A 23,952-nucleotide genomic window follows, 5' to 3' on the forward strand; every position below is an offset into this window, starting at 1 on the left:
GCCAGGCCAGGTGGTGCTATTAGTAATTCATGTCCTGATGTTGTCTTGTCTTTTTTTAGAGAAGTCTGAAAAAGAACAAGTTACACAAGTGAAATGCCCACATAAGATTAAAAATACACCCTGGATATCATTTAGAAACAATTGTTACACTTTTATGATAACAAAAAATAGATGGAGAGAACTGAGGCCTCACGAAGCTCATCATTTATGCAGGAACATGAGTAAGTACTTTGTCATACTGCAGGTGTTTATGGACTTGGATCAGCTTGGAGGAGATGAGTGTTGGATCTGAGTCACTGTCTTACAGAGAGCAGAGTGAATGTGGGGAAAGGCTGTGGTAGTAATGCAGCAATGTAGCACTGCCTGGTGCTGTTTGCCTTTGCACTACCCTGATGGAAAGTGCCAGAGCATGGATAGGAGAGTTGAGGAAAGAGGCAGCTTGGAGCTACTGAGCTCTGAAATCTGAAAAATGGCAAGGTTTTGTGTCTGTTTGGGATTTTATGATAATGTGCCAGTTTTAAATAGTTTGGGTAATTGTTATACCCTTGGCAACATTCTGGCTTTACAGTTGCATTTACTTCGTGTTTTCCTGCTGCCTCCAGCTTTGCTGAGTGGAACACTTAAGTGAACAAAGTAGAGTGAAAAGCCCATGGACGTTTTCTGTCCATCCTGAATAAAGTATAACCTTAGGAACAGCTTTCCTCTTGTATTAAACCTTCAGACATTCATCTTTCCAAAAATTATTTTAATTTTTTTTAATTGATTACAATTCAGTCTTTTTCTTAATACTGTTTCTCTGATAGAGCAGTTCAAGCATGAAAGTTCACTGGTATTTTTATGTTCTGTGCAGAGAACTTTTACTACATAAAACTTGTTTGTGGGTCCTACTGTCACTTCATCTCTGGAGCTGAAATCTTTCACTTATCCACAAAACCAGGGATAGAACCATTGATAATACATTTGAAAATTGGTTTTGCACTGTTCAATTAGTTATGTTGTAAAGATCTGGCCTTTACAGAGGTTAACTTGTCTGCAATAATGGTTAAAATTAATAGAAAAAAAAGTTTCTTTTTAACTTAAAGGTGGATTTGTAAGAAAGTAATGTAAAAAATGTTTCAACAGACCCCGAAGCATTTGTTCTGAGTGTTCGAGATGAAGAGGAGAATAACTTTGTTATTGAGCAGCTTCATTCATTCAGCGGTCTGGCTCTGTGGGTCTGGCTGGGAGTGATTTATGATGACAGAGGTAAGATTTAAGGGTTTGTTTTTTTCTTATTAACTGGATCAGAGACAAAATTTGCAGCATTAAGTGCACATTCTTTGCATGTTTCAGTTTATAACTAAAGTCAAAGTGAATGCAAACCTGTAATGATGATTTATATTTGTACTTATCTTCTAGAACAAAATAACCTGACATGCTCTCTATTTGAGTGATAATTAGATCCAATATGTTCTGTTTAGTTTAGATTTGATTTCCCTAGAAAGCAGGATGTAAAGTGGCCAGGATGAGTAATGCTAACATATTTAGCATTGGATATGAAACTGATTTAGAATAATTTGCAGTATCCCAGCATTTTTTCCAAAATGAACATCTCTTAATATCATTCATATATTCAAAGTTAAATGGTGTTTGTATACATAATGCCATTGGTTTAATAAATATGAAATATTTTCCACAGATAAAGTTCTCAAGTGGTATGATGAAACTCATCTGACTTACAATAACTGGAGGCTGGGAAGACCTATCATAAAGAAGAACAGTTTTTTTGCTGGTGTAAATCTTGATGGGTTTTGGGATATTTATAATTATTCTCAAAGTTGGCACGCTAATCACTACAACATGTACAGTATTCTTGCCTGTAAAATCGAAAGGGGTGAGTAGTATTGGAGTGTTGGGTGAGGGGTCATAATTTAAATCATAGTTCCTGCTGAATAAGGCTTTGGTTTTGCTCCTAGTGAAACACATGGCACAGCTGTCATGAGCATCTGGGGTCGTCTGGTCAGTCTGCATCACTGCTGTAATACTCTGATCAGGAGAAATGTGTTTGCTGTGCTCATCCAGTAACTGCTGAACTCAGTGCTCCAAGTAGCAAAAGTAAACTTACCTTGATAGAAGTGGCTTGTAGTGAGCACTTTAATGCTTGAGTTACACTGAGATAGATGGATTTTAATGCTTTCTGTATTTTTCCTAGTAACATGAAAGAAATGCACTCAACTTATCTTCTTATTCTTTGAAATAGGACCCCAACAGCACAAACCTCCATTGCCCGAGACTATTCCACATGGAAACAGAACATACAGGATCCTTCAGAAAAAATTAACGTGGTATGAGGCATTGAGATTGTGCCAACAAAATAACAGTGATTTAGCAAGTGTACACAGTGAATCAGAACAGTTATTTCTAGAAGATATTGTCAAACAGGATGGTTATCCTCTGTGGCTTGGGTTGTCAATTCATGATGTAAGTATATATTGTTGGGGATGTCAGTAACAGATCTGTAAATAATGTTTTGGACAAGATATGAAATATTGTCTGATGGTTTTTTCCAGTTCCTTAGAATCTCTTTTCCATGTAGTATATTTTCAACCCTGTGTAATGTGTTAATATTAAACTTTGGTGAATGTAGGCATACTAAGATATTTCTTCCTAATACCTGACAGTTTAAAATAGAGTGTTCCCTCATCGTTCCTTGCAGCACAAGCAAGCATGATTTGCAGTGCTGTCTCTAGAGGCTTCAGACTTTATGGCCCTCTGTAGAATCAGATTTCATTAACAAATAGAGACAGACAAGGCTGTGTGGAACCTGCTTAGTTGAGGTCAGGACTGGCTCTCTAGAGCAGTTCAGGCTCTCAGTAAGTTAAGTGTCCATCCTCCCAGAAAACACAATAGCAGGAGGCAGCTGCAGATCTGCTTCCTCCTCTGTCTGCTATACTGTGGAGCCAAAAGCCTGTGGGCCTCACCCTGCTCCCCTCACTAACTGCCAGACCTGGTAGTGGTAGTTAGTTGGCAGGAATAGTCCCCTGCAGAGGTGTGTCATTTCTATGCATACCTGGGAATGGGTCCCTCCCAACTGATTCCTCATTGTCATGGGTTTCCAGGAGGGTATCTGAAATAGGAGGTAGCACTGCAAGCCATCCCTGAGCTGCCCAGTTCTACTCACTGCAGCCATCTCAACAATTTAGCATTTTGCCACATATCCACTAGTGTTCATAGCAGGGAAGGCAGATTGCTTAAATGGAACAGCAGGGTAGAACCAAGTAAAATGTTCCCCATAGGACAAAACAGGCACATTGCAGGTTTAAACTTGTGAACATGCTGTACTTTCTCAGTTCCCACAAATAATGAAAATTTCTATGTTAAGAAAATGCAAACTATGTTGTACATTTATTTACTGTGAATTTAGATGAGACCACCTGCTGTTTAATTTGTCACTCTACAAGGGACAAATATTGCTACATGACTTAATTCACAATGGATGAGATTTAAAGCACAGTCATATGTGGTTTAAAAAATTTGGTTTTTGTCTTTATTAGGGAAGTAAAGCTAATTTTGAATGGTCAGACGGAAGTGACTTTGACTACTACCCCTGGGAATTAGAAAACTCAAATACTACTGAGAACTGTGTTCTTTTGGATACTAAAGGATTTTGGAACCGTACAAAATGTACTAATGTTGCTGAAGGTGCCATTTGCTACAGCCCTCCAAACAGTAAGTGTTATTTTTAAGGTTTTGTGTAGTTGTGTTTACATGTTGTATTTAGAAGTAGAAATCAACGTTGAAATACTGCACATGATTCCTTTTTTAAGAAGAGTTTTCTATCAGGAATGATAAAACACTTTTTAATACTTCAGGGAGATAAATTCTTATCAATCCAGTGGTGAAAACTTAAATTAAATCTGGTTACTTCTTGGGCGCTTGAGATAGGAAGATCAAATATATGTATCTTTTCTAAATCAAAATACTTATCAAATATACACCATAAATGTCAAAACCCACAAGAAAGCAATAAAAGTTGTTCCTAACCATTTGGGATTTGTCTTGTGCTCATTTTTAAGTAAATTCATCCATGACTCAAGAAGAAGGAATGTAAACTAATTGAATAGTGGTTGTTGGTAGGAGTAGTAGCCCTTGTTATTACTTACCGTTGTGTTATTCCAGAGACTGGGCACAAACTGCAGCAGAAATAACATCCATTTCTTTGTCTTTGCAGAGAGAAAACTAGAGCCAAAGCAAGCAAGCAGAGCCTCTGGATGCCCACAGAGCAGTGGCTCCCTGCAGTGGGAACAGTACAGGGATCACTGTTACGCTTTTGACATGGCATTCTACAATTTTTCTGTGTATAACGTGGAAGAGGCTAAGAGAATCTGCAAGAAGCTGAGTAGGTTTAGACTCTTTATCACATTACAACTTGTAATAGAAGTCCACTATTTGAGAAGAAATAAAACCCAACAACCTAAAATCTTACACTGGTTATACTTCAGCTTTGCCATTTTAATGCTCCTTGAGTTTTGGAAAGGCAATAGACAGCTTTATAGCAAGAGGAAAATTCTTAATAAAATACTGCAACATGCTACAGATCATTTGGCACACAGGTATGAGTAGATAAAATGCAGGTAGCCAGCTGAAGAAGATTCAGAGGTTTAATGTTTGTGGTTTGAGGGAAGATGTTTTATCTGCATGCAAAGTTAGTGCTGTTGGCAGGGCTTTCTTATTATATCCTTGCCATAGCTGCTTGCTGATAGGGAGCTTGCTAACCTATCAAATGGTTCAAAGGGTATGTATGTTATAGATATTAAAGCATATAACAAACTTAATGTTGTGTCACATTAAAGAATTGTCTGTCTTCTTTGCTGAGCTACGTGGAGAATTGTATTGCAGAGACAATGTTAATCAGTTTCATGGACAGAAGGTTTAATAATCCTAACATAGAAGTTAGTGACAGATGTAATTTCTTTTATGGAATCATCTTATGGTGTGACGTTGGACTCACTATTTAGAATCTAAAAACCCCAGTCTTGGATGCAGTTTTCTGTTGAGTCAAATTTGTTCTGGTAGTTGAAAGAGAAAGCACCTGGCTTATATTTCTATATACTTGTAGAAGATGGGTACACTCTGAGCATGCCCTTTCCTCCCTCTTATTCCTTAATTACTGTACATAAAAACCTGAGGCACGGTGGGAGGATTGATTTAGAAATTACACTCACCAAAATGCTGAGGTTTTGTTCAATTGTATTTTTGAAAGCCTATTACTTGGGCAAGACTAGTAATCAGGCATATCTCTTGATATCTTCCATGTATGTAGTCTGCAGCTGCAGTAAGTTTACTCCCATTTTATTCTCTATAACCTGGTAGAATAACAAGCCATCTGAAGCCATCTTGTAAAACATGCTGTATTTTAGGGGATGGGAGGTTCATGTCTTTATTCAGAAGGTTATTCTAAGCTAATTTTACAAGCCCTTTCCCATAGTAATTGTTCCCAAATAAATTCAGTGTACCAGCATCATGAAAAATTGTGTAAGTTGCAATTCTGACTGATTTCCTCTGCCCCTTAGATCCTTCAGCAACCCTTCTGACTATAGTGGATGCTGAGGAAAATGCATTTGTGAGCACACACATAAAGGAACACGATCTCATCACCAAGAATGTATGGCTTGGCCTGGATCAGAACTTTAAGGGTAAGAAGTAGCAACAATGAATGAGCATGAGTGTTTCATATTGTAAATATAAATGCATAAATCCTCAAATAAGAACAGTTCTGCAGCGTTGGTAGCCTACAGTAACTTCTACTTGACGTTGGAATCTGTCATTTAACATTTTAAAGAACTTTGGACTTCACTGTAGTTAAATCTCTTCCTGTTGCAGTTAGGGTAATCAGGAGTCCCTGAAATTAATTTTTCCCACGTCTGTTATTTCTGCCTACTATTTGATGCAAGAGCATCAATTGCTAAAGGTCTAGAGAAGAGGGGTGGCTAAAAGTTGTGTTCATATTTACTGCTTTTAATATGTGGGATGGCTAGTCAGCCCTTTTCTTTTTAGCAATATAAAGAGATCAATAGGTTATGAATGACATTGTGTAGCATTACAGGATGTTTTGGTCATCTAGACTAAGTAATGTTTTTTTCAACAGGGAAGTCCCTGAACTGGCTGGATGGCTCATCAGTTAAATATGTCAACTGGGAGAATAAAACTACAGAAGCCAATAAAAAATGCAGTGTTATCCTGTCCACAACTGGCATGTGGTCCAAAGTTGACTGTGCACGTAGTCGAAGCAGAGTGGTTTGTAAAGCTCCTTTAGGTATGAAAGTGTTTTTTTAGCAGAGAATTGATTTTGTTGCGACTGTTTTCGGGAATTTCTGGTTTATTGGATAAAGTCTGTGTTGAAGTACTGGAAGTGCAATTCACAAAAGAGCCCATCAAGTACTTCTGCCTAAGCAAGAGTCTTCTGTTGTTGTTTAGCCATAAAACTGCATTCAGAGGCAAATTGTCTAGGAATTTACTTCTTCTGGCTCTCATTATCCACTCAGTGGGTAAGGAACAGAACTGAAATGTCCAGAAAGCGTAGTTGTTGCCATTGCTTCTTACCACAGGGTATCTGTTGTGGGTGAGTTTGTGTAGGTGGGATAAGAGAGTTCTGCTTGTAAGCAAGTACTGCACATTGTGGTTTCAGTCTTGGGGAGGCTTCTGGGAATGTCACCCTGTAGCTCCAGAAAAAGACTCAGGCCTTTATTCCCTCATTCTTGGCTTTGTTCAGGAAAGCAAGCAGTTAACTGAGCAGTAAGCAAGCAAGTTCCTGAAGAAGCAGTGGAATCTTTCTGGTTTTGTATACATTTTTACTTAATGCAGGAAATGCAGGATTAGATTAAACTTTGTGCCAATAAGGAAGACCTCAACAAGATCTCTTCAGTCTGAGGGGAGTATAATTACCTTCCCTTCCAAGAGCCTAGGATATCATTAGATTTATGAAGTATACAAACCTCTAAACGTGTGCAGCCTTTGCAAGTAGGTTTTTTTGAACTTCAGAGGTCCCTTCCAACCTAAATATTAGTAAATTAACAACAGAATGATCAAAAATAAGCTGATGCATTCCTGCATGAGTCAGCATCTAACTTCCCATGTGATGAAGTGAAGACTACTGATAGGAAGCAGTTTGCCTTGACTTGAGCTAACTGTGCAGTATTAATGTGTAGCTACCTAAGCATCAACTCTTTGACAAAGTATTCTTGCCAGAACTCTTAAATAAAAAGCATTCCTCTTTTGTTCTATTTCAGGTTCCAATCATACTGGTGTGGCTGTAGCATTTGCCCTGCTAATTATCTTGGTTTTAATAGTTGGACTGGTATTTTACCTCTACAAAAAGAAACGTCTTCACTGGAGTGCCTTCTCCTCCGTGCGCTACCAAAGAGGGATGAATGATGATGAAACTGATGATATGTTCACAGATAGCTGAAAGATAGCTGTTGAAAAGCTTTCTTCTGTTCAATTTAAGCCTGAACTTCACCGTGTGAAGCCATAAGAAATGAGCTACTTGATGTTTTATTACTTCTTTTTTGAAAAGCAACAAGGTTATTAATGGGGGCTAAAATTAGTTTGTTTATATACAAGTGCAATTTTTATCCAATTTAATGGTAATTCTTTATATTTGGCCTCAGCTTTTTAAGATGCAAGGTGTTTAGAGTTCGGTTGTATTTTTTTAATTTATAGTATTTTCTCTCTTTACTGGAATTTTTGATGGAACAAATTAATGCCAACGGTACTTCATGCAACATCACTTGAATGAATACACTTAAAATTAACTTCTCCCAATACTCTTATTTATACTAGAATTAAATGCCTAATTTTATAGTTACCAATCTATAACTTTATAGGTGAAATATGTCATCTGTCCAAGAAAGAAGATAAAAGCTATGTCTAAGGAAAGACTGAGAATATATGGTAAACAAACTTATGTACATAAATGCTAAAAATACTTGAGTATTTTTCATGAAACTGAAACTTGATTTTTGTATGTGATGTGTCGCTGTAGACTTTCCTATGCACTCCAAAGAACGCTATAAAGGGAAAAAGGGAAGACAGAGTTGTATATATTAATTACTCAATGATTTGATCAATTATTGTTTTGAAAAAGTCTTTTGACTTTTTTGAATGCACAGTACAAAGAACAGGTGCATTTACTTTTATGAAGGAGGATATGCCAAAGACCAAATCCATTCTGCATGTAGTGGTGGCATGAGGTGGTAAATAGGAATACATTGGCCTGGTGTGCTGAGAAGAGTACTACTGATTTCTCTGAAGCAGCAGAGCAAGGTCACAGTGTTCAACTGCCTTCTTTTCCTGCAGTTTACTTATGTTGATGGCACTTTTCTTTGTTCCTGTTTGCACTATTTTGATAAGGAAGTGTTTATCATTTGTGTTGAGAAGTAGAGAACTCCTTGTAGATACACTTTGAGCTTGTTAAAAGAGCAGCCTGAAGGGGCACAGCAAGGGAGCCATTGTGGTAGTTTGCTGATCAAAGTAAGCACTTTTGTTGTTTGTTTTGGTACTTTTGGGCACAATTGTGAACATTTGCTTTTCCTGAGGTAAAAATGAAACTGCATTGTAGAAAATGTCGTTATGAGGAAAATGACTCTCATTCTTTAACTTACCCTGGTATGAGAAGTGCTTGAAATGTTGCAAAGTCTGGTTCCTGATGTCTTCTGGTTTAGCTTTTATGCCTAAGTGCTTTGCCAAATGACTTCTAACTTAATGGACTAAATAAATATTGGTTATTGTCTTTTTCTAACTACAGTAATAAATGGGAAAAATAATTTCCAAGTTCCCATGTTTTGAGATTTAATAGTTTTATAGATGTTTATACTCTGAACATTTTTAGGTGTGAGTCTGAAATGGAAAGTGGAAATTAGTAAGATCCTGATTCAACACAAAAGGATATATACTTTTTATTAAAATTGTATATTTTATTCTTATAAATGATGTAAATAATTTTTTCAGGCCCTATTTCTCATGTTTGTTTCATCACACCCAAGTTGTCTAATCACTGGTAATTCCTTTGTGCATAAGCACTATGGCCTTAGTGCAGGTGAATAACCTACTTCATTTGAAATACACAGGAAGATTATTTGGCAGTATTGTTATTGAAAGAATAAAGTTAAATAAAACACTGAACTGCTTACACTGGTTTTATTTCCATAGAAGCAGTTATCAGAGCTAAGGCATGGGTCATTAATCACTGGGTAAAAAAGCACAGTGCAGGGGCTGTGATCAGAATTAAAGCCAGTGACTGTGTGTTATTACAGTAAGAAAACTTTTAGAGGTAATACATCATCTTTGATGTATTTAAAAAAAATGCCTTTAATGTTCTTTTTGCAGTTGAAAACTTAGTTATACCTAGCTTTTATCAAGCTGCTTCAGGCTTCCACAGGGTACATTCCTCTGTGGCTTTTTGTTCTAATCAGGGTGTAGTTCATTAGCACCTCAAGGCCCAGATTATGGCAGGGTATAAAGGCTCCCTCCATAATGCCTCTTAAAATATAAGCAAAGTTAAACTACTTCCAGCTAAGTAACACTTGCAATTAAAGCATAAGATGTATTCATTTTTAGTGATGTCTGAACTCTGAATTCCAGATGCCCAAAACCTCTGACTGCTGGTCAAAGGGCAGTGTTATTTTTAGTTTGCTGGGAGAAACATCCTATTGTGCAAGATGACTTGGTCATCTGCTTCACAAACATTAATCTTAAAACTGAAGATGATGTACAGGGAAATGGCAGCAGAGAAATGCTTTCCCAGGTCCCAGAGCAATGGAGTTGAGAAGTCCTAAAACTCCTTCATCCCAGAGCACAGAATATCTGCCAGCTGTGGTAGCTTTAGGCAAAAAGTGTACTACTTCAGTTCCTCTTCCTGAGTTTTGCCCAGGCCTTGGAGACTCTGGGTCATGGAAAGGTTAATCCACAACTGCCTTTACACCAGCCAGCATTTTTATTTTAAAAGTGTTTCTGCATCAGTAACTTAATGGACATAAAAATCAACCAGTCTTTATGCATGAGCACTCTCTGGGCTTGATGCTTTTGTTGTACTTCTCAGCATTTTTCCCTTAAACCAAATGCACCATCTGCTTGTTGCTTTGGACATATGTTACACATGTAAACATTTTTGAAAGGAGTAAGTAAATTTCATGGCCTCCTAGTGATTCTTTGGTTTTGGTGTTGCTGCAAAAAATGAAGACCTAATATTACAATTTTTGTTGCTACAAGTTGGAACTACTGTTTGGGCCCTTCATGCATCTGCTGTTGCTGTGTGTATGGAGCACAGTGGGATATATAACACCCAGGTTTCTAAAAGTTAGTCAAATTCATTCTGTTGTCAAGAAGTACATAAAGTTCTTATTGACCAAATTGAACGGACACTGCACAGTTTTAAAGCAAGACCTATGAAGAATATTAAAGAACTGAGCTTAGGAAAAACAGATTCCTTACTGGAGAATAAATTCAGTTGCCACTGTAATGGACCTTTCCCATTTAGTTCTGAGTTTTACGATGAGAGTTGGCAAAGTACTAGAGAGAATATTCTGTTAATAGCAAATTAACTTGCAAATGGTGCATAGTATAAATGCCCTTATAAAACACTGCTGTCATCTTGGGTGTGTTCTTTATGGCTAAACCACAGCAATGGTATTTGCACACTGAAAATTCCTGCACACTCTATCATAATATCTGTCAGTAACTAAGATTTTTTACAGATTTGAGGGGCTAGGGGAGGATACCAGATGAGGGTTTTTTTATTATGATGACACAATACTGCAACAAAGACTGTAAGTCCTTTAGGATTTCTCTTTACCAATGCAGAAGGGACTATAATTACAAATGGTACATCAGTTCTTTGTTTTACTACTTTTCATCATAAATAGAGTAATTTACTCCAAGGTGACTCTTGAAAAAGTGGATTCCAGCAATAAAAAATAATTATTTCAAAATGTGCTTCCTGAATTATGCTGGTCTCTTATGCTTTTGTGCTAGAACAAATGATAACAGAGATCTTTTCCTGCATGCTGTGTCTTGGGACACTCATACAGATCTCTTTTCAAATGCCATGTGTCATGTTCCCTTTAAGGAGACTTTTCAGAGCAGATAATTGTATAAAACCATGGTGCTTTCACTTTGTTAAAGTAACAGGCCTTATATGCATATCCGAATTAAACTTACAAAGTAGTGGGCTGAGGTGGATTTCAAATATGCATGATTGAATGTCATCACCATTAGCAACTGTACTTTCATTGAAATGTCTTTTTTTCATAAACATAATCTGGGTATTTGAAGAGTGTCTTGTGTTAAATGACAGTGTGAATTATAAGTGGAGGTGGGTAATGGGAAACCACATTTGTCCACAGCTTGCATCGTGAGCTGCTTTGAGGGAAAGACTGGGTTTCTGAAATTCCATCTTTTGTTTTCTCCTCTGGACACCATTCTTCCTTGTACCTCTCCTTTCTCACACCTGCTTTGCAGCACTGACCATTAAGGCGCCAGAAGGAGCACTGCCGTGGGCTGCAGGGAAAGGGCTGCAGCAGCCACTGTGGACAGCTGGAACATCTGCAGCAGAAGGACACCACAACCTTGGCAGGGTGGGTCTGTCCCCCTCCTCTGCAAGCAAGAAAGCTGAGAGCAGCTTTCTTGATCCTGACCTGAGTATTTATGACACAACAACGGGGAGTTTGCTGTGGACAACAGCTGTGGACAACAGCCACTTCTCCCTTCTTCCAGCACCAAGGAACTCCCTCCACACCCTCTTCAGCCAGGGTATCTCTTCCCTGCAGATTCATTGCCTTCAATGCAGATTCAGTGCCTTTGTAGCCCACATCAGGCAGCTGCCTTGCCTTTAAACTCACACTGCAACTGGAGAAAGGTACAAGACAGGTAAGCTGCTCCTAATGATGTGTGTGCCTCATTAGTGGCCCTGCAAAAACTCTGCCCTGTGTCTAACCCAGTACAGAGCCAACTGAGTTCATCTTCTTGGGCTGTCACTGGGATAGTCACTCAGGATTTGTGTATCCCAGCTGTACCGGAACCCCTGGTCAAAAAACTAGCCAAGAGCCTGGCAAATTTACATCCTACCAATTTAGGAGTTCATATTTTACAGAGGGGGCTGGAATTCTTGTGTGAGATTTGCCTGAAGGCCCAAGGGGAGCGTGTTACTTTGAAGCAAATGCACAGGGTAATAATAGAATACACAGCCCACATAGGGAGAGGCTGTGTGTTTTAAAACCAGGTACAAATAAACGTTTCAAGTTTACTGCCAATAATAACTAGACCCATGACTTTGTGAAACAACTTACCTGAGGCAGTGTTTTTCTGTATAAACCATTTCGTGTTTATGATGTATGTGCTGATTATAAATTGTCTAGAAACTAGTTCATATAAAATAAACAGAGCATTCAAACATGAATTAACTATTACAGAAATACTTGGGTGGGGTCCCCGAGGGACTGCATATCAACCTGAAAGGGTGATCAAACACTTAAAAAGGGAGTCAGAGAAGGCTTTTAGTTGGGTACCACTTTGGGTTGTTATTCATGGCTAGCACTCAATAAATGCCTCTGTGTGCATTGCTGTAATCATATTGGACTGCAGCAGTGCATGTTTGTTGTCTTTATAGAGATGTGTTAATGAAACAAGTGCAGTCTGAAATTCAACAGCTGCCCAGAAAGGAGACTGGCTAGCTGGCAGTAAGCAGAGGCATTTTCAGCCTCAAGTAAAGACATGAAAAATCTATGCTAGAGGATAAAGATGGAGAACAAAGAATCTGAACAGTTGGAAGTGATATTGTATAGCATTGATCTCTAGAGTCCTGAGGCTCTCGGAGCATCTGACCAAGGTATAAAGGGGAGCCTAATGATGGGGATTATGCATTACTGCTTGGATTCCATACCTGTGTATGGACTGAGGAAACTTTTGTCTGCTAGTGGGATGGTCTGTCTGTGTTGCTGAGAGCTCAGCTGCTACCAGTCCCAGTTTCAGCAACACAAACTCTTAGGTGAGTACCGTGACGCAGCCATGCACTTGTGTGGGAAGTGCAAACTGGCAGCTTATTTGAGCCAGAAGTGATTTTCTGTTGTTAGTGACTTTGGAGGTGCTGATGAGAAGGTGTGGAGCTGATGCCACAGACTGGGCCTTGGGAGACAATTAATTCCTTGCTCGGCTGTCTCAGAACCAGTGGGACATCTCCCACTGGGCAAGGGTGTGGCAGCCCCAGAGAAAACCAGAAGTTGCAAACAAACCTTCCCCACTTTAGCAGCAAACTATTTTCTATTTCCAAAACTTGCTTCTGGGAGGAAGGGCTGTTGTATCCTCATGCTGATGACGCCTGATTTTCACTTGCACGTTCCAAGTGTTAAGCTCTGAGAAAACCCCTCAACATGGGCACACAATGTCTCTAAGTGAATACAGCCTGTGCAATCCAATAATTTATTAAACTTTCATCTTGTAAAGCCAGTTACAAATTAAAAAAGACAGAAGAAGGAATTCTATAATAGAAATGAGCAAAATTACAACAAATAGTAGTGAGAGTTATGTTTCAAGTGGGTTCAAGCTGCCTGCAGCAACCCAAGAGCCAGAACACAGAGCTAGTGCAGAGTTAGGACATGGATAATCAAGCCTAGTCTGATACATTAGAGATCGAGCCAGTGTATGCAGTGTACACAAAGTGTTGCTTCTCAGGTGGCCTCTGCATTCCTGTTCTCTCCCATCTGTGACCTGGTCATCTTTTAACTCCTCGTGACAACAAGGGGGTGTTTGTGGGCTCCATCAGTGATGCTATTTAAGGCAAAACTCCAGTAGAAGGGATGATGCACAGCAGGGGCCACCCTCTTTGACTGATCGTGTAGCAAGTGCCCGGTGTGTTTGCACATGCTGCAGTGTAGTGGAAATGAGAGAGGAGCAGGGGTTATGTACAGTATTTCTTCTTGTACTGTCACCCTCAAAACCAGTGCTCTGCAACACAGTATTAATAATATTGGCACAATTTAATGATGAATTGGAATGGAACCTGTTGCATACTGACACCTACTTTACTATGCAATTTCTGTTCCATAGCTAACAGGCCTTAGCTGCTGCTACTACAGAAATGGAGACAGCCAATTTTAAATGTGGAAGAAGGCCCACATCACATACAGCGCTGCAGTTTCATGGGCTTTTGCATTCTGGGATCCCAAGACTAGACAAGGGTCATGGAAAATCGCTCACCACGAGGTTTCTTGGTAGTTAATGCAACTAATTTATGATGGAACTGATAGTGAATATTGTTTTAAACAATTAAATCAACTTTCTGAAATCAAAAAACTGAAGATGAATGCCATTCATAGAAAAGAAAAACATTCTGCTTCTTCAAATTGCAGGTAGCTATAAAAACCTCCAAGAAGCAGTTGTTTTGGCAAAATAGAATTGTTTTCAAGTTCTGCCGAGGACTAAGGACCTAGAGGAGACTGCATGGGAATCTGGGGATTCAGTAATGTGAGCAGTTCTTGTTAAATTTGGGATGGATGCAGGATTTGGCTTTTGCTTACTGCAGTAAAGAGGAAGTAAAAATCTTGTCTGTAACAATTTATCTAGGCACCTATTTACTCCGTAGGAAACAGTTCACTTAAAACTAAGTTCAGGGAGCCCAGTGACCTAAAAGCCCCCCTATAGAAAGAAGGATCTTAATGCAAGCAAGCTGTTCACCACAAATCTCCAACCTCCATCTAATACCTGGAGTTTGTGAAGAGCAGCTCTTCTGGAAATGCTACTAAAACCATCTCCTCTCGTGGGCTGTACAGGAGAACAGCAGTTATTATTTTTTATGCAAGAGGCACTGCTTGAAGTGTGACCTTAGGGCCTATTTCAGTGTTGCTAGTCCCAGAGGTTCTCTCCCAGACTGGAGTATTTAATAGTTTAACTGAAAGTGCCACTTTTACAGTCGTGTACCTATGAACTTTTATTGGAAGGTAAACAACCACCTTGGGTGATTTTGTTTTTGTTTAATGCTCTCTCGTGTAGGGTTTGATCTCTTTTGACCACTTGACTTCAATTATACAAAGGCTTTTTAAGACCAGATCAGATTGTTAGTATATCCTGAAAAAAAAAAAAACCAACAAAACAAACCCACAGTGATTTATATTTTAGATTTGTTTGCAAAATAAATAAATATTCTTTCAGCAGACCATGCTGTGATCACACGATCCCAGATGTCTGCATATTCAAAATTCTTAAGGAAGCTTAAGTCTGTCTCCTGTCCTGCAGAAATGAACATTGTCAATTTTTCTGCCAGTATGACAGGTGATAGTGAAAGCAGCAGAGAGGACACGGAGGAGTAGGATGCTTCTGACTTTGCTTCTTTAAGGTACATTGTTCATCAAATAGGCAAGGGGAAAACAAGTTTTGGGCCATTAGTATTTCACAACAGTTGTAACTGTTTAGTGTCTTTGGGCAGAGGTGCAAATCCTATGGTATTGTAGATGTCACTTTAGGTTTTAAATACAGTAGTCAGTTGAATTCTTAAAAAACATCTTTGCTACACTTGTGCTGGCAAGTTGCAGACACCCATGACTAAACTAGTGCCAGTTCATCCGTATCACCTAGTCCAGATGCTTGCATGACTGTCCACGCTGGTGGCTGATTTGACACTGCAGCGTTTCTTCACGATCATGTTGATGTACGCTTTCATGATCTTTATTATCTCACCCACCTGGGGAGAGAACACAGCACACAGCATAAGCACTCTGAAAACCTCAGTTCGCTGAGGCATATAGGACATTTTGCTGAAAGAGATTCCCCCTTTCCAAAGTCATGACACAATCAATTCTGCATGTTAATACTAAATGTGAACATGACAGTAAGAAGAGAAAGGCTTGACAAGTTTGTACTCTGATGTAGCAACACTTTAAAATATTTTTAGCTCAAAGAAAAGGAACTCCCATTCTACTAAATAATTTTTTAAGTGTGTGAAACTCCCCATTCATCTACTGGAAAGGAATGGAGAAAAAAAAAACAGCCAACTGAAGAGCCAGAGTTTCCACCCAGAACTGGAAACTCTTGATGCATTGGAATATCCATCAACCTCCTTCACTTTCTAACCAGCCTATTTCTTTGTTCATCCCTGTATTCAAGAAGAGGCATCATGCCCTTTAGGCTTAAGCTCCCTTCCTGTTTTCCCTTGGCTGTGTAGTCCACTAGTCAAAAGTTCTTCTATTCCTTGAAGCTTAACTGAAGTGGCTATGTGCTTTCACGTACCTGGGAGGTTTCAAAGAACATTTCTCTCTCATCCACTGTAATTTTGAAGGTGTTGGGCTGTGGTGCTCCAAAGAAAACAATGTGCTCATACTGGAAAGTTTCCAGTGGTTTAGGATCCCCTCGTTTGTAGACAGATACATTCTCTGTGCTGACTCCAAGCCAGAGATCATTGGGGAATCCACCCTCCTTGCACTGCAGAAAGAGAAATATGACCATAAATGCAGTGGAAGATCACATAATTTTCCATTCAAGAAAAAGCCCTCTGTTTCTAGCTCTTATAGGATATTTCAATTCAATACACAAACCAGGGTACTTGCAGAATCTATGAACTTGCAGCTGGAGGCACTCCTGCTGCAAAGATTCAGACATGACACAGCTGTGAGTCAAATACTAGCTGAGTAATAAATAATTGTAATAGGGAACAGCTCTCATCAGATTTTAAAGTGATAAGTGCAACCAACTTCCCATGGTGATCCACCTTGGCAACAGCCAAACTGGCAGAACTGAACTGTGGCCTCTGCCTGTAGCAGGCTGGCACAGTGCTGAACACGCCCCAGTCTGCCCAGTTTCTGCTGAACTGCTGCGGACCAGGACTGCACATTTTGCTGGCAAGAACAGCAGAGCTTTGCTTTACTTTGACTTTTGCTAGCCACCACTTTCTTAAACCCCTCTCTCCTCCCCCATTCCACCATTATTCGAACAAAGTGGGAATCCATTGTCTCCCTTCATTTACCAGGATGCCCTGCCTTGCTTGCTCTGTGCTCTCCATGTCATAACTCTTGGGGACTGTGATACTGCAGGCTTTCTCTGAGATTACTAAGGCAAAATGTATCCAGTTCCCAAAATTCCAATCTGTTACACACAGCTTTATCTGTTCTCCAGACTGATACCTCTCCTCAGCTGCGGTTTTAGGAATTTATTAATCACTCACCTCAACATCAAAGAGGGTTGACCCATAACCTGGCCACTCCTTTACAATGGACATGTATTTCACCATGGCCTGATGCTGAGAGAGCCCCTGCAGCTTGGTCCATTTTTGTGCTATGCTTGCCCGAGCAGCTGAAAGCTCTTCTTTTACCCACATCTCCATCATCTGCTCCTCTTCTACCTTCTGCTTCTTCACAGACCCTGTCTTGAAGCTACGCTTCAACGTCCCTTCAAGGAAGCTGGTCCGTCTCCTCTCCAGAGTGTGACTGGTACTGCTGCTGCTCTTTGTTGAGTGCAGTATTTTGGATTTCAGCCTGTTAACTGGGTAGATTCCATCAAGGGTCCAGCTTACTTTAGAATAATCTCCATGAAGGTACTGCAGCCGCAGAGCTGCCAGACGCTGCAGAGTGTCCTCTGGGCCAGGAAAATGACCGGCTATGAGGCTTTCATGAGCCTACAAACAAAAAGTGCCCCAAACTCATTAGAAAACAATAGCACACTTTATTCACATCTGCGTGCATGCAGAGATTCCTGTCACCTCTGCTGATCCCAGCAGGACAGACATAATTCAGGAGGTTGCAGCAGACATCGGAATAAATATGTCAAAGTCTGCAAGGGGTTGATATGGGGGAGGAACACCCCTTTCTGCAAGCATGAACAGGACAGAGATCTTTGAGGGGCTCCTATCCTGTACAGAAAGTCCTACAATGAGAATCTTTTAGGTCTGGAACAGACGGACAAAACGAGAATTGAAGCAATTTGTTTTTGTGCTGTACCAGCTACAGCTCCTGTGTGAAGACTATATTCAACACTAGAGTAATTATATAAATTCAAGATTCTCAACCTCAGTTTCATTACACAAAAGCACCTCCCACCTCTTCCTCCTTCACCTCATGTCTCCACCATCTTCTTGCTTCCCTTTGCCTGTTTTTCTGTGAAATCTATTAATGGGGCTTTTTGCACATCCATCTAATGTCTGGGTAACACCTACTCTCCCTACTGTTATTTCTCTTTGCCAGTTAAAGCTGTGTAGACTGAAAGCCTTGTCAAGAGGGAGTTGATTCATTTCAAGAATGGAACCATCATCTGAGTGATGTGCACGCCATGCATTTGACTATCAGTGAGTTTCAGTCTTCATGACTGACTGCCATTAACACAGATTCAGTAATCTTCTATGATTTTCTGAGGCAAGGTCAGTGTTCATTGAAATAATACAGATGGGACAAATCACACAGCTGGGTGCTCCAGCTGGTTTAGTTTTACTTCCCAGCTGCAAGGCTCTTTCATACCAGTGTGACCTCTGATCTTGCCAGTATCATTGTGCTATGGAGTACAGTGACTTAAAAAAATTAGACTACTCAGCAGATAAATATTGTCAACTACATTCTCCTTCCCTTTGTCTGCAGTACTCTGCTAGTGCCTCTCTGTTAATCAAAAGAAATTGCCCAAAAGATGGTTCTTAGTTAGTTGTGGTAACACCACAAGGATAAACTGTTCTTGTAAGCCAACTGCAGATAGACAGATGGATAGATGTTCCAGTTCTCTTTACATTTTTGTTCTGCAAGCGGCTACTTTTAATGATTCTTATAAATCAGTACCTGAATTTCTCTGCCTTCTAAAGCTAAAGACCAAGTTTAAAAAAATTAGTAGTGCTTCATTTTTTCTAAGCCTTTGCTAGCTTTTCTTGCCTTTGTTCTAATACTCATCTTCCCTAGAAAATTCCATGGTCTATCTGCTTAGTAGATTCCAGACAAAAATCCAACACACTAAATTCTTTTGCTACAAACAAAATTCCCACTTCTAATGAAAGGTAAACCAGTTTTCTGTATCCTCTTGTGTGCTTTTGCCATCCTGGAAACCAAATCATTCTCCCAGAGTTTGCTTACCTGCTCAAACATGAAGGCAAATTCCACACCATCTTTGGGAACATTCTCAATATCCAAGAAGCAATAAAGCTTAAAATACAGTTGCCACTGTCCCTCCTCCTCTTCTTCTTCAGAGCCAGCAAGTCTGTGAAATATACAAGAGAATGAGAAAACCCAGTAAGGAGAAGTACCCACGGTACTGGAATGTTCCAGTGCAAATCACAATCTGAAGGTAACCTGAGATTCTGAAATCCAGTGTTACATCCAACTAGGAATTAGATGTTTCATGAAGCATTCTTTTACCTCTCAAACTTGGCCAAGATGTCAGCCACAATCACCCGACTCTCCACAGCACGGTCAACCTGCTGGTTGTGTTCAAAGAGCGCGAACATATTCCGGCTGTCCTCCATCGCCAGCCCTCGGATCAGCTTCTCAACCACCTGCAAAACCAGACACATCACGCAGTGGGCATCACTCCCCCTTTCACAACAAAGACCAGTACCTCTTCAGGACACCTGTCTTTCATACATCTCCATCACATTTAATCTCTCCCTTAATTACCACGTTTTCAGATTAAAGAATTCTAACCCTAAAAGATCATTCCCTGCAATGAAGTCATTACTTGTATTTGATCATCCTTGCTTTTCTTCTCTGAATCTTTTCAATCTTCCCTACCCTTTTGAGGGTGGGGGAATTAGAACTCTGCACAAGACATAGGCACATAATGGATTCAGATGTCACGGTGACATTCTCAGTTCCTCTAGTAACAATTCCACTTTCTGCTCTGTTTAGCACTAATGTTTTCACAGACATGACTACTGCAACCTGGAATCCTTCTTTGGACCTGCTAATGATTAAGTTACTGGTGGAATAACCCTCTCAGAAGGATTCCATTATGAACTGGAATCTCTCCTTGTCCAGAAAACTGTGTTTAGCAAGTTTCAGACAAAGGGCAGAACACCAGAAGCATTTAGATTTTGCAACACAGTTTTCAAGTGATACTCTTACAACCTGGCCTTGTAGAATAAGCTGAACTTTGCCCAAAGAAACAGCAAAAGAGTTGTGATTAAAACAAATAAAAAATTAGGAAATAAAATGGAAAAGGGTGTTTCTTCAACAGACCCACTCTCCAGACACAGATGTGCTCCCATCTGGTTAACCCCACTGATGCATTACCTCCCCAGCGCTGGTGTGGGAGTTGATGGTTATTTTGCAGGAGCCACCACCATGGCAATACACTGTCGTGGTCATTTCCTCACGGGTAAGAAGAGCCTGTATTTCCTCCTGGGAGGGCACAAACTCCCTTGTCTTCGTTCTCTTCAGGGAATCACTTATGAACTGTGCATACCTATCTATTTCTGAGTCTGGAAAGAGATCTTTTACCCTAATTGTAAAGAGAAGCAAAAAAAAATCCCATTACACAGTGAACAACACGTTACCCTAGAAATGAGACAACTGCAAGTAAAGAGTTTGGTAGATATGCTGATGTCAAATGCAACCACACAAAAATCAAGCTTATTTCCTAAACAATACAATCTGCTTTTACTAGTAATTTGAAAGTCACTTCAGTGACATTTCTCAGCAATGTATGAAATAAGCAGTTCAAAGTTTCAGGAGTTTAGTGATAGCTGAAGACAGCAGGATTGACAATCTCAATTTACAACACTGAAAATAAAAACTGTGAAATCAAATGTAAACTTTTAACTTTTTTAATTTATTCTTAATGTTTTCGGTTGTTTTTTGTTTTTTTAATTTGCTGCCCGTGACTGAGCCACTTCTATAGTATGTTTGAGAATTAAGAAGATAGAAAGCAGATGCCTGTACACTGTTCTCCTCCCTCCAAGATCAGCAGGTCTAAGTATAACATTATTTTCAACTTCAGGGATAAAACAATGAAATGGCTCAATGAAGTATCTGCATCTCTTAGACCCAGGCCATGGATATAGCTATTTGGTATATTGACACAAAACTCATGTCACTCTTTCCTAGCTTGGAAGGAATCAAATAGATTTTATTGATCTTGCTCATCATTAGGAATGGAGCAAAGTCACATAGCTGCAGATCAGGCCCAGTGCAGACTGCTTTGTAAAGCTGCATTAGATGCTGAAGATGACTTGGGAAGAAATGTAAATTATTTAGATGATGAAAATGGGAGGTTAAAACAGATTAAAAATATTAATTGCAAGCATTATGTGCTTAGTTAGAGAAATCTTGAAAAATATAAACTGGATTTACAGTATCTCTCCTACTTCATAGTGTGCTTTTTGCCTGTGCCAGCTGCAAGGTAGGACAGATTTCCATGAGTATGAAAGTACAGACCTCACCTTTCCTGCAGCTTGATAATATCTATATGTACATTAGTAAGCAGTTGTAAATCCACTGCAACACAGCCTCATGGTATTCTGTTTGGGTAACTTACATTTATTCCACATCCTTTTGACACAACAGATGGGTGACAAGGAGGGGAGTCTGAGTACAGAGAAAAGCTGGTGGTGAGAACTGGGCAAAGGTAGGAGTCTGGAACACCACAGGAAGATGTTTGCACAGCAAGAGGGTGAGACAGGTAACTACAACAGGCAGTGGAAGATCAGCAGAGCAAAGGAAACACGTGCAAACGAAAGAGTTCACCTTCGGAGGTGGAACTTGAGGTAGCGCAGGATCCCTCTGCTGGGCAGGAAAGTGCAGCTCATACAGGTCATCAGCTGCCAGTGGTGCAGGTTGCCAGCACTGTTGGGATGTGGCATGTGGTTGGTTTGCTTGATGAGCTGACAGTACACTTCATCTCGGAGGGGCTTTAAATCATGGCAGGTCTGCAGGATGCCTTGGATAATGGGTATGGGGTCAGACACTGTCTCGATTTCCTGAAGGGAGTTAAAGATCTTCACTGCTTCATCCTGTAAGCTGCTGTAACCCTTCTCTTGTTGCACTGGGGAACAATCACAAAGATGATGAGAGGTGAACATCTCCCTCATTTTCTACTGGCCCAGCAGTACTACAGTCAACTCTACTCCTCTGTCATGGAAGAACAGCAACCTGAGCATTAGTGCATATCCTGAACTTAAATTTATACTTTAAGTTCATCAATGCTTCCTCTCCAAATGTTCAAATGTAGTTTTAATTTGTATTTGCCAACATCTGATTTGTCACCACTCCCAATCCATTTCTGGATAGACTGCACAGAAAAGCAGAGCAATATTTTGAAGGGAAATGAACATTGAAATCTAGTTCGGGCTTCAGTGTCTGCAACCAAAGTAATGGAATGTGGCCACTGAAGCCTGGCTTGTTTAATTCCAAAATTCTGTGGTGTGTCTGTATTAGCTTTGACCCCTGGTCCGATAGAGAACTTAGGCAAATTGCTGTACCACAAATGCATCTTATACCTATTGTTTAGATTTAAAATGCTTACACCAAAACCTGAGTTTTTTGAGCACCTAAATGTCTGCTTTTTGAACTGCTCAGACATGTGTGATAACATTCAGATGCAGGCTTGCATCCTCCTGTGCACATCTCGGGCTTCAGGTCCTTCTGAATCTCCTGTACAGCCACTGCTTCCCCTGTGGCCATGTATTAGCTGTACAATACAAAGACACAACTCTAAAAAGTAAGTTCCACAGTGTGTTTGCTCTGTATTTTTCCTGTATTTCAGAATTTCCTTTTCTGTGCTTTTAATCTGCCATGTAATTGGATTGTGACAGACCTAATATCCATTCACTCTCTCCATGACATTCTTCTGATCCTAAAAATTTCATTTTGAAGCTGAAGAATCCTGCTCTCTATTTAGTCACATAATTGTAGGCAAGTTCTTCTGTACCTTTGATCATCTTTGGGTAGGTTTTTACATCTCCTCTATCTTTGATGAGATGTAGAAGGCAAAACTGTCTCCTGTACTCACGATGCAGGTGTATGATACATATACAGCTGCACAAAGACTTTATTTTTCCTCTTCTAAGCTTTCAAAACCTTACATTAGCTGTTTTGTTTCTGTACTCAGAACTGTACCACCACTTTTCATAAGCTATGTAAATTGATGTTCACTTTCATAAGCACAGGTAGATCACTACCTGTGTGGCAGACTGTTTTTCCCAAATACATTGCTTTGATTGAAATTAATTTCTTAAAAGATTCTGTGGCTCAGTCACTCCAAAGAGACATTCTTCTATAGTTCTTCACCAGCTTTCAGTTTCAGTATGTCAAACAGTCTGTAATCATCAACAAATCACTTTGCTTTCTGGTGGCCCATTACTCTAGCTCTTTCTTGTTTCTGACACTTTTGAAAAAAGGGTTCATTTCATCTGGTTTTACAGCAGAAAACTGTAAGAACTGTAAGAAAACTTCTGTAGAAAAACTACCCCACTGACAGCTGCAAGATGTAATCCTTTCTGTAGTATTTCCAATGGAACCACTCACAACCCAGCTGTGGCTAAAGGATGACAGGCTGCATGTCCCCTGGATGGATGATAAAACCATCTGCCCCCATTTACCCTAAGATTCCATGATCCCATAAGAGGCAGTGAAAATGCACACAGTCCAGAGAAGAAAGGAACAGAAAGGGCCTGCTCCCTCCCTGAACCCTGTGGGCCACACTGCCCCAAACAGACTTCACCTGCACAGAGAGAGCTTACAGGCCCATTTTGTGGTGCTCAAGCTCCTCAATGACCCTCAAAATGTGAGTGGATTCTGTCACTTGGGTAAAATACTTACAGTTGACACTGACATCTCCATAGGGTAACGGGAGCAGTGGGGAATGCAAGGGGTGCTGGGTGTATCTCAAGATTGGGTTCCTCCTATATGTCTGTTCGACTACTTCAAAGTTTGTGCTGTTTTCCTGGAAAAGAAAGCAAAAAATCATTATCCTCAAATAGACACAGTCCTTTTCAGGATGCCCTTACACATTTAAGCTCAAGCT

General features: G+C 39.9%; 2 protein-coding genes across 5 annotated transcripts in view; one reads left to right on the top strand and one right to left on the bottom strand.

Moving 5' to 3' along the window:
* Positions 1 to 8,779, top strand: part of LY75 (lymphocyte antigen 75) — a 55,857-nt gene extending 47,078 nt beyond the window's left edge. For all 3 annotated transcript variants that reach the window (XM_014265770.3, XM_005485238.4, XM_074548614.1), the window contains exons 27-35: positions 60 to 221; positions 1,123 to 1,245; positions 1,679 to 1,873; positions 2,240 to 2,460; positions 3,534 to 3,708; positions 4,211 to 4,378; positions 5,553 to 5,675; positions 6,128 to 6,295; positions 7,269 to 8,779. In XM_014265770.3, the coding sequence (XP_014121245.2) occupies positions 60 to 221; positions 1,123 to 1,245; positions 1,679 to 1,873; positions 2,240 to 2,460; positions 3,534 to 3,708; positions 4,211 to 4,378; positions 5,553 to 5,675; positions 6,128 to 6,295; positions 7,269 to 7,447 (1,514 nt within the window). In that variant the 3' untranslated portion in view covers positions 7,448 to 8,779. The remainder of the gene's footprint in view (positions 1 to 59; positions 222 to 1,122; positions 1,246 to 1,678; positions 1,874 to 2,239; positions 2,461 to 3,533; positions 3,709 to 4,210; positions 4,379 to 5,552; positions 5,676 to 6,127; positions 6,296 to 7,268) is intronic.
* Positions 8,780 to 8,992: 213 nt separating this feature from the next.
* LOC102064235 (unconventional myosin-X) overlaps positions 8,993 to 23,952 on the bottom strand; it is a 99,931-nt gene continuing 84,971 nt past the window's right edge. For both annotated transcript variants that reach the window (XM_074548613.1, XM_014265709.3), the window contains exons 34-41: positions 23,748 to 23,871; positions 21,675 to 21,972; positions 20,223 to 20,430; positions 19,350 to 19,486; positions 19,068 to 19,191; positions 17,186 to 17,635; positions 16,255 to 16,446; positions 8,993 to 15,709 (exon numbers count right to left, since the gene is read on the bottom strand). In XM_074548613.1, the coding sequence (XP_074404714.1) occupies positions 15,596 to 15,709; positions 16,255 to 16,446; positions 17,186 to 17,635; positions 19,068 to 19,191; positions 19,350 to 19,486; positions 20,223 to 20,430; positions 21,675 to 21,972; positions 23,748 to 23,871 (1,647 nt within the window). In that variant the 3' untranslated portion in view covers positions 8,993 to 15,595. The remainder of the gene's footprint in view (positions 15,710 to 16,254; positions 16,447 to 17,185; positions 17,636 to 19,067; positions 19,192 to 19,349; positions 19,487 to 20,222; positions 20,431 to 21,674; positions 21,973 to 23,747; positions 23,872 to 23,952) is intronic.

The sequence above is a fragment of the Zonotrichia albicollis genome, chromosome 10 (genome assembly GCF_047830755.1).
Source record: "Zonotrichia albicollis isolate bZonAlb1 chromosome 10, bZonAlb1.hap1, whole genome shotgun sequence".
Classification (NCBI taxonomy): domain Eukaryota; kingdom Metazoa; phylum Chordata; class Aves; order Passeriformes; family Passerellidae; genus Zonotrichia; species Zonotrichia albicollis.